General features: G+C 39.6%; 1 protein-coding gene across 1 annotated transcript in view; it reads left to right on the top strand.

Moving 5' to 3' along the window:
* RP1 (RP1 axonemal microtubule associated) overlaps positions 1-13,185 on the top strand; it is a 274,928-nt gene that overhangs the window by 153,423 nt on the left and 108,320 nt on the right. Inside the window, exons 19-21 of the mRNA XM_055348747.2 lie at positions 6,963-7,095; positions 7,781-7,932; positions 11,086-11,240. Coding sequence (XP_055204722.2) covers positions 6,963-7,095; positions 7,781-7,932; positions 11,086-11,240 — 440 coding nt within the window. The remainder of the gene's footprint in view (positions 1-6,962; positions 7,096-7,780; positions 7,933-11,085; positions 11,241-13,185) is intronic.

Below are 13,185 nucleotides of genomic sequence, written 5' to 3'. Positions count from 1 at the left end.
CTGGGTGACAGAGGGAGACCCTGTTTCAAATATATAGCCTGGAGAGTCTTGGAGGTTTGACCCATTCACACAGAATTAGCGGCGAGATAAGGCCAATGCCCCTTCTCTTGGCCCATGGCCTAATGCTCTCTCCGATGTCTGGGCTGCCTCTGCAGCACATGTTTGCTACACATTCTGGATAAATAGACTCAAATAGAATAGGAATTCTCTTGAAGCTTTTTGATTCTTCTAAGTCTTTGAATTGAAGTGGGTCATAGGTTTTGGTGAATTTGTTATTATTTTAACCTACTGCTGGTTAATATGATATGGTAACCTACCTGATATGAGCCCCAGGCAATCCTGAGATTAGCAAAATTAGGTAAGAAATGCCTTATTTTTTTGAAGTTTTAAAGTATCTCATAAATATTTCTAGTTCCTTTTCATTTCCAGTTACTTCTTCACTTCAGGGTTCTAGAAAGAACCACATAAAGGAAATAGCAAGTTCTGAAATGCGGTAAGAAAAATAGTTTGTTTTTGAAGATTTTCTAGTTCAGTGAACAGCAGGAAGCACCAGCTTCTTTTCACAAAATCTCCAGGCAAATGTTTAATCTCAAAAGACTCCAGTAGTTTATAGAAACATTCTCAAAGTTGTGCCAGCTTATTTGAACCAAAGATAAATTCATGTATTTGATAGTCCCTCAGTCAGTTGTAAATACCATAGTTGGTCCCCCTTGTACAGTCCTTGATAACAAATAGGGTATTATCACAAGGCACAGGAGGAGAAATAAGGACATTTAGAGTCAAGCTTTGACTTTTTGTCTGATTTGCAAGAACACTTAAAATGTTCCGTATGAACACATTTAAACCTTATTATATTTTCATATTTCTGGCTATACAAAGAAAATACTAATGACTGACATGAGTGCCCCATCCACCATCCCCAGTATCAGATCTTATAGAGTACTATAAATACTTTGTGTCCAACAAACGTGTTGGTGACTATTTGCCTTTATTTTTTCAGAAAAAGCTTTGTGTATATGGAATCTGCAATGAGAGTAGAAGTATTTTTTTTTGTTTTATAGAACAAAGGTTTATGATATTTCAGAGTAGGATTTCTAAAAGGATTTTTTTCTAAACCTTTCTCATCCTAATGTATTCTTTGTGTTCTATCCAGTGTTTATCTTACATCCAGTGTTCAGTAGACAAATGGTCACATGGGTAGCTCTCAGAAAGTATTTGTTGACTCTGGTTCTATATCATTTCTCCTCCAAGAAAAGATAAGATTATTTTATTTATTTTGTTTAGGATTAAATAAAATTTGTGAAGAGTATTTTATAAAAAAGGATCGAGACCATCCTGGCTAACATGGTGAAACCCTGTCTCTACTAAAAAATACAAAAAATTAGCCAGGCGTGGTGGTGGGCACCTGTAGTCCCAGCTACTTGGGAGGCTGAGGCAGGAGAATGGTGTGAACCTGGGAGGCGGAGTTTGCAGTGAGTCGAGATCACGCTACTGCGCTCCAGCCTGGGCAACAGAGCAAGACTCCGTCTCAAAAAAAAACCCAAAAAACAAAAAAAACAAGTAGAATACAAATATAGATGGTGGCAATTGCTGTTGGTTATTAATTGCATTTAATCAGGATGTGGAGTGAGGCTATGGCAGAGGGCAGTTGGCTCACTCTGCCCTCACAACCCCAAGTCTTCTGGCCGTAGTGATGACCCTCCTTCTGACCCACTGGACCTGATCCTTGCTCCATTGATATCTAGGTTGACATTAAAGGCAGGCATTAAGGACAGTTAGAGAAGGGGCTCAGGGAGGACATGAAAGAAAAGATAAAGCCTTCAAGAGGAGTTGGGACAGTGCCGGTCCCTATAGTTTAGAGAGGAATGGCCTCCTTTTTCTTAAAATTTCCTGCTTGAGGTACAAAGAACCAGAATAGGAGCCATTTTAGGGAAAGCAGACAAGGATTACACAGTGATCTAGGGGCCCAGGAGACTAGAAGTGCTGGAGAGCTTTCTTGGGAAGATGGGATGAGTGGGAGACCTGGCTTAGAGGACAGCTTTGGGATTCCAAAGCTTTGGAGGTTTCTTTTTCTTTTTTGAAGTTAGAGGTTTTGCCTTTTGTTTATGAACTTGACTGATGGGCTAGAGAATTCATGGAGGGGCCCAGGAGAGAGGAAGCAGGAGAAGCTACTTCAGATTGGCTAAGGGTAGGAGAGCCAAAGGAGACCGTTAGTTGTCTTCCCAGATGGTCGTGGTCAGCTCTCCCAAGTACAGTAGGAGTCAGGGAATTGGAATAGAATTTCTCATTCTGGTAATAGAAAACTGAACGTTTGGCTGAAGTTTTCCTTGGGCATTCTCTAGGAGGATGTTAAAGAGTGAGGAACCACAATCCCAAATAATTTTTAAGAATTCTGATCTCCAAACTCTGAGATTAATTTTGATACTATTATTACTAAAAACAATAAACATGTGTTGAGCACTCAGGGTATACCTGATCACTTTTAATGTTTATACCACAGAAAGGCAGATATTATCATAATCCTAATTGAGAACATTGAGGTTTTGAGAACTAGGCAATTCCCATATTACATAGCTAGCATGTGGATCTGGAAAGAAGTGATCTTACTTCTAGGCACAAAAACCGCCCTCTTACTGTTAACTTGGAAAATTTAGATGTTCTGGAATCAAGCTCTTTTACAATATTCCTAAGTATCACTGAGAGGTGAAGCCAGCTGGACTTCCTAGGTCAAGTGGGGACTTGGAGAACTTTTCTGTCTTACAAGAGGACTGTAAAACGCCCTAATCAGCACTCTGTAGCTAGGATTGTAAAACGCACCAATCAGTGCTCTGTAGCTAGCAAGGGGATTGTAAAATGCACCAATTAGTGCTCTATAAAAATGCACCAATCAGCGCTCTGTAGCTAACAAGAGGATTGTAAAATCCACCAATCAGTGCCCTGTACAACTCACCAATCAGTAAAACGCACCAATCAGTGCTCTGTAAAACGCACCAATCAGCAGGAGTCTAAAAGCCAATTGCAGGGAGGATTGAAAAAGGGCATTCTGATAGGACAGAAATGGAGCGTGGGAGGGGAAAAATAAGGGAATAAAAGCTGGCCACACCAGCCAGCGGTGGCAACCTGCTCCGGTACCCTTCCACTGTGTGGATACTTTGTTCTTTCGGTCTTCACAGTAAATCTTGCTGCTGCTCACTCTTTGGGTCCGTGCCATCTTCAAGAGCTGTAACACTCACTGTGAAGGTCCACAGTTCCATTCTTGAAGTCAGTGAGACCACTAACCCACCGGAAGGAACCGACTCCGGGCACATCGCCACCCATTCTTGAGAAAGTTCTGCTTTGGAAAATAACTTCCTATGGCTAATCATTTATAGTTTACAAACTGTTTTCCAAAAGGTGTTTTGATCTCATTTTATTACATAAGGCACTTATCAACTTGGTGAGATACCATGGCAGTTTTGCAAATGAGGGCCTGAAGATGAGAGGTCCTCTTGTGGAACTTTTATAAAAATGCTTGGTGAGCTGCCATGTTTGCGATGGTTTGTTTTTGAACTGTGTGGTGGGAGGAAGTGCTTCTGACAATTTGTACTTTGCAAACATTTAATCTTTGATTTAACTCACCATTACAAGACTGCTGTTACTCACTGATCCACCAAAAAATGAGGTAAGATAAACTTTCTTACTTGTTTTCATTAATCTATCTTAATGTATGCATAGCTCACATTTATTTCAGTGGTTAATGGTCAAGGCCATACATCTGGTAAGTAGCAGTGCAAAGACATAAACCAAGGTCTTTTAATTCAAATCCATGTTTGTTTCACTTGCCCACATGCCTTTCACTGAGTCCTGCATTAGCTATCATGTAACGGGGCTTAAACATTGTGGTCGTCCTGGAATTTTGCCCTTCTTACTAATTTAAGAGTTGAAAAAATATTTTGTGAAAATAAAAACAAACATTGCTGGAGATTACCTAGATTCTTTGTTTTTCTGTTTCGAGCCATCATGACTTTGAAGGTAAACGGAACTCACTTAGAGCCCTCACTGTGGAGGCTTTTCAGTGGTGTTAGTGGGGTTGCACTTAAGTCAAATCAGTGAGGCTGTCTTATCAGTGGGCTCTTCTAAGGTTGAAGGGATGGCGGGGCCTCAGAAACCAGAGGCTTCTTGCCAATTTGCATGGAGAGGTTAATGTAGAGGAAGAACCTGTTGAAGTTTTAGGTAGTATGACCTTGTAATCGCTTAACATTGTCTTAGGTTCTTGGAAACTGTGACTTCAAGCAATACTTGGGGTAACAAAACTAATTTACCATTGGCTAACTGAAATAAACAAGAGTTAAATTTCTAGAGCATATTTCTGGTCCCAAAAACATCTCCAATCTTCTGAAGTCCAAGACACTTCAAATATTAACCATTGAAATAAATGTGAGCTATACATAAATGTAATAAAGATTAATGAAAAGAAGTAAGAAAGTTTTACCCTATGTTTGGTCAATCAGTGAGTGACAGCAGTCGTAGTTATGGTGAGTTAAACCAAGGAATAGATGTTTGCAAAGGGAAATTGTCAGGACCACCTCCTTCCACCATGCAGTTCAAAAACCATCACAACCATGGCAACTCGGTGAGTGCTTTCATCCCCTAATTGTTTATTTTTGTACATTTGTATGATTATTATAGACGTTACAGATTTTTATTTGACAATCATTTGTATTCATTCCTCCATTTTTCAACCTGCTTATTCCAGTTCAGAGTTGTGGGTTGGCAGAGCCTGTCCTGGCAGCTCAGGGTGCAAGGCGGGAACTGACCTGGCCAGGACGCCATGCCATCATCCCATTGCAGGGCACACTCATACCCACACACTTGCGTACCCCCCACACTCTCACACTGGGACCATGTAGACACACCAGTTTCTCTAACATGCAGAGCTTCTGGATGTTGGAGGAAACTGGAGGACCTGGAGAAAACCCATACAGACTTAGGGAGAACGTGCAAATTCCACACAGACACTGGCCTCTGTCTAAATAAAGAATGATATAATCCAAAGAGAACATTTCCAAGTTCAGTAGAATATATTATATTAACCTTTTTAATATTAATGTATGTATACATATATACATTTCACTAATGTTAATATGAAGTATTTGTATAGTTTATATAAAGTTTTACACATTACATATAATCTCACTTAATAGCCACAGTAACCATATGAGATAGTCATTATTTCTATTTTAAAGACCACAAAAGTGGCATTCAAAGTGGTTACATGATTTCTTATGGTCAGTTGGAAATGCCAGAGCTAGACTTTGGTCACAGTTTTTCTAGCTGTCCAGTGTTCTTTTCAAGACCTCTTGCCTGGAGCAAGTAAAGATACAGTCGTCACTCATTAATGATGAGGCGTGCTGAGTTAGTCTGTAACCTGTGTTGACAAATACCCATTTCACGTAGTTATTCATTTAATCATTCGTTCAACAAACGACCCAAGGACTGCCTTGTGAAAGCTTGTGGTAGTATCGAGATGGGTAGGACATGGTTCCTTCCCTCGAGTCTGTCAAATATTAGCTGTTAAATCATCAATGGGGAGGCTTCCGTGGATCACAAAGTAGGGTTACTGAACCAAACTGAGGGCTCACAAAAACTCCTTAGAAGAGGTTATGTGTAAGCTATGAAGGATGGGCAGACTCATCACGGTAATGAGTCAGGATGAAAACTGTTCTAAGCAGAGCTACGAGTGTATGTGAAAACTGGTATGAGAGGGAATGTGGCCAGGTTGAGGAACCATGAACAGATCAGTACAACTAGAACATAGCATGTGAGGGAGAAGTATCTAGCAAGATTATGACCCAACCATGAACTGCTCATTGTATTGAGGATTTGGGATTTTATACTGTAGGAAGGACTGTTGAAAAAAAAGTTGTGTGCAGTGTGCAAAATGATCAGATTTCTGTTTTAAAATAGTCTCTCTTGAAACAGGCTAAAGGCAGGATTGGAAGAGAGCAAGAACAGCAGACAGTGGGTTATGGCAGCAAGCTCAAAGAATAAGCCATCTGAGAAATGGTGGCACCTGCTCCTAAGGCCAGGAAGCAGAGGAAATTGAGGAGGGACAGGGACTTATTTAGAAGGTTAGCTGGAATCTTAAAAGGATGAGGACATTTTTATCTATTGTGATAGGAGGCAAGGCAAACAATTGTGGGCTTATTCCTGGAAGTCCTCTGCTAGTCTGTTGGCATGTGAAGGGGAAGATAAAGGGAAGGGGCCTTTGTGTGGAACAGCCACCAAAGGGGCTGACGAGGGGTCTGTGGAGGATTCACTGGGTTGGGGGGAAAGGCAGCTGCCTGCATGTTGGAAGGTGTAGGCATTTGGTCTGTGGCAACTGGGGGTTTATTTAGAGCCTACAGATGTTATAAATACACTTAAAAGGCATTCACTTTTTTTTTTCAAGTTCTGATGTATTCTTGCTTTGGTGACTAATATGAACACAAGATCTCCTTTCGAGTTCTCTTAGATTGTTTTTTTTTTAAATCACTACCACAGGTGAAATTGAGAGCTTTAAATCTGCTAGAGTCCATTTCAAATCCTCATGCCTCCATTTTCTTATCTATAAGATTGAAAGAATTTTACAAGTCTGATTGATTAAGGTTAAAAGATAGTTAAACTAAAGTACTTAGCATAATACGTGGCAAATAAAAATTGCCTAATAAACAACTGATGGCACTTCTACTACTGCTACTACTGCTACTGCTACTAGTAAGTTGGTGCAAAAGTAATTGTGGTTTTGTCATTAAAAGTAATAGCAAAATGGCAATTACTTTTGCACCAACCTACTTCTACTACTACTACTAACAACCATCACCACTATCACCATCATCAGAGTATGCAGTACATTTTTGAAATCCCTGGGATGCATTGTGAATTCCAAGTTCTTTGAGAAATTGGAGATGACACAATTTGGTCACTTTTTCTTCTAATTCCAGGTGACCATGCAACATACGAAAAGCAAGAAGATCCTAGATTTTGCAGCAAACGTATGGCTCTCTCGGATTCAAGCAGATGGGGATGTTGTCTGTGAGCTTCCTGTAGTAAAAGGAGGACAAGCTATTTTTCCATGTGTGTTATTAATCTTCAGTAGCATCTATTCTATAGACAAATTGTTTGGTAGTTGTGCTTAAATTTGCTTCTAAGCTATTTAGTTACAGAATATTTTTCCTGCTTCTAAGAGGGTTGTTTTACCCTTGAGAAGTGACGTTTTTAATGTCACAGCATGAGTTGCTGGTGGATCTTAGATTAAATGTAATCTCAAAATTGTTCTTGTGGCCCAGCTACAGTCACAAAGGCTGAGGCTGTGAGAGACAAGAAATGCCATGGCTGCAACTCACCTTAGCTTTGCCTGGGGTCAGCTTACCTCCTCGCTTGATTTATTTCCTCATCAAACCTTACGTCATTTTAAACTTTATACATAATGTGCAATAACAGTCACCTTTACCACTAAAATACTAAGCATAAAATGTCCTCTTATGTCATACATAGAAGAACAACCTTTTAAAAAATCTTTTATTTCTCTTTCTGAAAATGCAATAAGCCTTCTGGCCTTTTGCAAAAATGCCCATGTATGATTAAAAATAATTAAAGCTCAAAAGTCTCTCAATAGACACAGAAAATCCAGATTACAGGAATTCTCATATATGTTTTTCTTTTTTTACTATAGCCTGAAAACCTATGGATCTGGGTTCTGTTTGTATGGATTTCAAGGTAATGTATTTCCTCTTGTTTTCTCTCCCTGTTGCTTTGCCAGTAGTGAGATACCAGGTTGACGTCTACACTGGGCAGCTGAAGCATGCAGAGACGGAGTCTGAGGTTTTCCTCTGTCTCTTTGGGGAGAGGGGAGACTCTGGCCTCAGACAGCTGTACAAATCTAACATGCAAGTAAAATTTCAAAGAGGACAGGTGAGTCTATACAAATAATTTCCCAGATTCTTAACAATCTCTCTGAAGATGGCCACATATGATTTAAAATTTAAAAGGTGTTTGGCACTCTTCAAATTTTAGTTTTAAGACATCTTTAACACATTTTCCTGACCTGACTTCCTAATGTGCTTTGTTTTGGAAGTTGTTCTTGCAAGAAAAATGGGACATACTAAACCAACGGTATATAATAGAACAAAGAAAAGATATTAAAAATTAGTGATCATGTGAGGAAAAGAAAAAAATGAACTCAAAAGACAAGGAAAGTATTTATGAATGTGCTCTCTCAGGCTTGAAAGATACAAGGTGTTATTTTAAAAGATAAGGCCATAGAAATGCCATTATACTATATTTCATATAATAACACAATGACCTTTAATCTATAAAACATCTTGAATGGGGCCAACTGTGTTATTTTCACACCTAAGCCCCTCCTTATTTCCTTTTGTCCTTATAGACAAACATAAGTCTTTCTATATAGTAGATCTTTGAGAAGTTGCAGTAGGATATTGTTAATGTTATTTTGTTGTATATGGAGAGAAGGTACTATTTGAGGGCCTGAAATTAAGTTTGGGGATTATGTAATCTAAAGGCATATTTTTAAGAGAGAAGACTCCTTAAACCAGTTAGAGAGTGCTGTTTCTCAGACTGCTTGTTGTAGTTTGTGAAATATTTTGAAACATTGGATATCTTAAAGCTCACCTATACGTTTCTCACTGTTGATTACACAAAAGCTTTCATCAGAATGAATAGGAAAGCCAGTTCTGCTTTGAGTGAGTCAAAAGCAAAATTAGGCCTAACTTTTGCTATCAGGAATGAATTATTAATTTTAAGCAGAAACAAAATTTTAGATACCGTGGTATTATTATTAATATTATGCTAAGTGATCAGTGAAGTGATCTCCTACAGAACCCTGCTAGCTTTGCATCAGCCCCAGACTCTTTCACCTGACCACTTGAGGATAAATGGCAGAGGCTCCATGTCCCCTGGCTGCCTGCTAGTTGGCTGCCAGCATGTATCATTTTGCAGCAGTGCTGTATCATGGGACGTTACCTGCTGAGATTTTGCAAGTCATCTTCATGATTGATCTTCCTCAGTTCATCACTGTGTTTAGCATTTTCCAAACAGTAGGGAGGGTGTATTGTGGATTGAAATTAAAATTGGGTAGGAGATATAGTTGCAATCAGTGTATAAAGAAGAGTACAGTGAGGGCTTAGTGGTATCTGCTTTTAAGTTTAGAATCAGAGATGTAAAAGTGATTTTCTTCCCTGGTTCATTTTAGATTTTACATTTTCTGTTATTTTCCTCAGTGCTTGGGATATAATGGAAATGCCAAATAATTTCATGAGTTTTGTAGTCAAGAAACTGTGGTAAGAGTCTGAGAGTTTTATTATCAGAATTTGTGCATACCTGCCACATCTCACATCATAAACCACTCATTGGGCTAGTTGTCATTTTCTCTACAAGGGGCCCTGGCACGATAATAAAACATAGCCATATATGTAACAGACCAAATTTAATTCTGTCTTCAAACCTAAAATTACTTTAAGATAAAAGAAGAGACCAGAAAGCTGACTCAGCCTATCTTTCCAGACCTCAAAGTATTGTAGTTTGGGTTTATCCCAAAGCCAACTGAGGGACAAAGACTTCAGTGAGGGTAATTTATCTGGGAGATAATCCCAGTAAGCACTGGAGAAGTGAAGGAGTGGGAACAGTGAGGCAGGAAAGGAGAAAAGCCAATATAGGATATTAGTGAGTTGGTTAATGCTGTGGCTACCTCTTCTTGCTGGAGAACTTCAGAGAAACTCTGTGAAACATCTCTCAGATTTGTCCCACCAGGGGAAGCCCTCAGACACAGAAGCAGGAGACAGGGGATTGAGATAGAAAGCTATGAGCACACCGAAACTGTTTATCAAAGCAGCAGATGCACCTAGAAAGTCCTAGAAATGGATCCAGAGGACATGGGATGGGGCATCACTTGCATTTGCTACAACAGGTGACGTGCCTCATGAAACGTCCCTTGTAAAGCCATGCTGAGAATGCAGGACAGTGACAATGAGATGATCTGTGCACACATGAGAAGATGCACAAATACTCATCATCTGGTTTACAGAACCATCATTACTGGACTAGTAATGGTTTTGGTCTGGACTCCACAGGAGGTTTCCATCAACAGCATGGAGCCAATAGTTGAGACAGCATGGAGCCAATAGTTGTAGTGTGTCTTCAAATATGAAATTGAAATTTAACCTGGTAACAATGCAGGGAGCAGTTAAGACAGCTCTCCACATAGGCAATACAAATGATACTAGAGTAACATTTTTTACCATAGAGTAGCAGTAGCTAACAGTCAACTGTCATTTCTGGTAACTTTTCAGACTTACTTAAATTCATGATCCTTTCCTCAGATAACTTTAGGACGTTTATTCTCGACAACAATCTACGAGGAAGTAATGTGTGAAGGAGTTCTTTTGATTTTAATCAGTATAGCACTGACTTCAGGTCCTGAATCTCTCTGGAAATGTCAGTGTATTTTTGATATAGCAAACCAATTCTATTTAGGAGTGAGGAGTCCAGGCTGCTCTTTTACAACAAACCCAAGAATGTGCTCTATTTTCATCTACAGAGGAAGGTGCAGGGGAAGGATGTATTGAAGGAGGGAGGGAGGGAGGGAGGGAAGGAGGAAGGAAGGAAGGAAGGAAGGAAGGAAGGAAGGAAGGAAAATTTGTCCCACATGTCTCAAAGCATATCAGTACTCATAGAAAGGAAATGTGCTGTACATTAGCTGCGTGGTTGTCAACCTGATGCCCTAATGAACTGCTTCTCAGGGTAGGGGTCTAAGGAGAGAAAAGTCTTTGTGTTGGGATTTCTTTGTTTGTTACTCTGGATGCTACTACAAATGGAGAAAATAAAACTGCAAAAGCGAAAAAACAGCCAGAAATATATTTTTAATAGATAAAAAGTAATTTACTTATTTTTCTCACCATATTGCCCCTTTTGATGCTAACTATAGTAACATCTCTTTTAAAGTATTGTGCTGCTTCTGGCAGTCATTTAGCTATTATTATTGCCTGCATTTGTCATGCCTCGGACTCTAGTTATTTCTGTGGGTTTTTTCTCTGTCTCCTGCACCAGATTGATAAATTTCAAGTAGCAGCAGTGTCGCTTGGAAAACTGCAGAAGGTGCTGTTGCGCTGTGAGGCCAGTGACAAATCACAGTACTGGTACTGTGAACAAGTCATAGTCAGAGAGCCCGGCACCACATCCGAGTCCATCTTTACCTGTCAAAGGTAATGCTGGTCTCCAAGATACTTCGAAAGAGTGTGCTGCACTGTGGATGATGCTGTGTGTGTGTGTGTGTGTGTGTGTGTGTGTGTGTGTGTGTATCTTTTAGGTCATGGATTTGTTTCATTAACTCAGATTCCACATCATGAATAACTCTTTGATTGCTTAAATAATCTTTCGCTAAGCATTGTAAGGAAAACTTATCTTATAATTTCTTATTACCACAATGTTGTGTGTGTCACAAAAGGACCAAAAGTTTAATACTGAAAATTATTACATAAATAGTGAGAATATTTGTTTAACTGTTGGTTTCTTTACATTACTAAAATTGTAGTGTTACAACAGTTTCATAAGGAAATTAAGTGTGGAGAATATTACAGAGAAGAACTTTCAGAACAGAACATAAGAAAGACAAACATTAAATTCTAGATAAGTTGGACTTTCCTTGAGCCCCATGAGGGTCAGTCCTGAAAACAGCTCTCTAAATTCCTGGCCTGGCCCTGTACTGCCTCGGCTTGAGACACAGGTCCCATATATACTTCCTTCTTCAAATCTCCTCATAGAAATCCCACACCTTCTGGCTTAAGAAAGTGTCACCTGTTTTTCCAAGAAGCCTGGTTCTCTAGATCTTTACTGAGCCCTGCTGTTTCTCAAGAAAATGCTTAGCTTCGGCTAGATGGGCAAGCTGGTTTATTGTTGCTTGGTCTCTCAGTCACAGGGAACAGACTGAGCCCTGACTTACAAATTGAGTTAAAACCCGATCTGTTGTGGGCATGGGAATGAGAAACTTGAGGTTCCATTTCGAAAATTTGAATCTTCAATATCGAGGGCTGCCCTGTATCCTCTTTTTCCAAACAGCTAATCAACAGGAAATGAGATAACAAAGTACAGGCAAAATAGGGGCAAGCAGAAATTCAAGGGTTCGGATTTAGCCAAGAAAATTGCAACTTTAAGTACTAAGCAAAAAGTAAAAATAATGAGGCAATTCAACTAAAAATCCTAAAGGCATGCCACTAAAACCTGCAAACACCCAAGATGATTGGAGCTGACTGCAGATGAACAGAAGCGGTGAGATCCACAGTAGCGCTCGTCTTTTTTGCCTTTTAGTCATTAAATTCAGTCAATTCCTTGTTCATAGTGTCTGCTTAATTCATCCTTTCTTTTATCTTACTACTACCTCTGCCCTGATTGATGCCCTTGTTCATCAAGACTAGCTCATCGCAGTCGTCTTCCAATTTTCTTCTGTGTCTTTCTTTCGCAGCCTACCTGCCCACAACTTCCAAGCTAGCCCTTCTATGGTACTAACTAGCATCACTCTGACTTTATCCTTTTCTTCTCTCATGTCTCCTTTGTTTTATTTTGAATTTTATTCTTTAGTATTTTATTGTATAGCTTTGCCTGAAAATGTTTCAAGAAAAAATATGGGGGAAAATAATGTTCTAAAAGCTATATTTTAATCACATCACTCCCCTGTTTAAAAACCTTCAGTAATCCTCACTGCCTACCACAAAAGCAAAACAAAACAGAACTTCCATTCAAGGCTTTATAACATCTGACTATATTTCCCCCTCCAATTTGTTTTTATAGCTGTCCTCTTGCAAGATCTTAGTGAAATTAGACCCCTATAATTACCTAAACAAGTTCTGTTCCACTCTGCTTTTGTCCCTCGGAGTGCTAGTCTTCACTCAAGAGGACCTTTCCTTGCTCTCTTCTCCCTATTATAATCCTGTCCATCCTCAAGTTCCAATTCCAATTTGGCCTGTAGTATGACTTAATTGGCCAAACTACAAAGATTTTTTCTCTTCTCTCAATGTGTACTCAGAACTTAGCACAGCACAGGCACCCCCATCTGATGAGTAACACATAGCACTGAAGAGGACTTGGGTGTCATTTCCCAGCCTGCTCCCACCCACAGCACACAGGCATCTCTGGGGCACTGGTGGAAGCTCT

The sequence above is a fragment of the Gorilla gorilla genome, chromosome 7, assembly GCF_029281585.2.
Source record: "Gorilla gorilla gorilla isolate KB3781 chromosome 7, NHGRI_mGorGor1-v2.1_pri, whole genome shotgun sequence".
Taxonomy (NCBI): Eukaryota; Metazoa; Chordata; class Mammalia; order Primates; family Hominidae; genus Gorilla; species Gorilla gorilla.
This window is presented reverse-complemented; position numbering and strand designations above follow the sequence as displayed.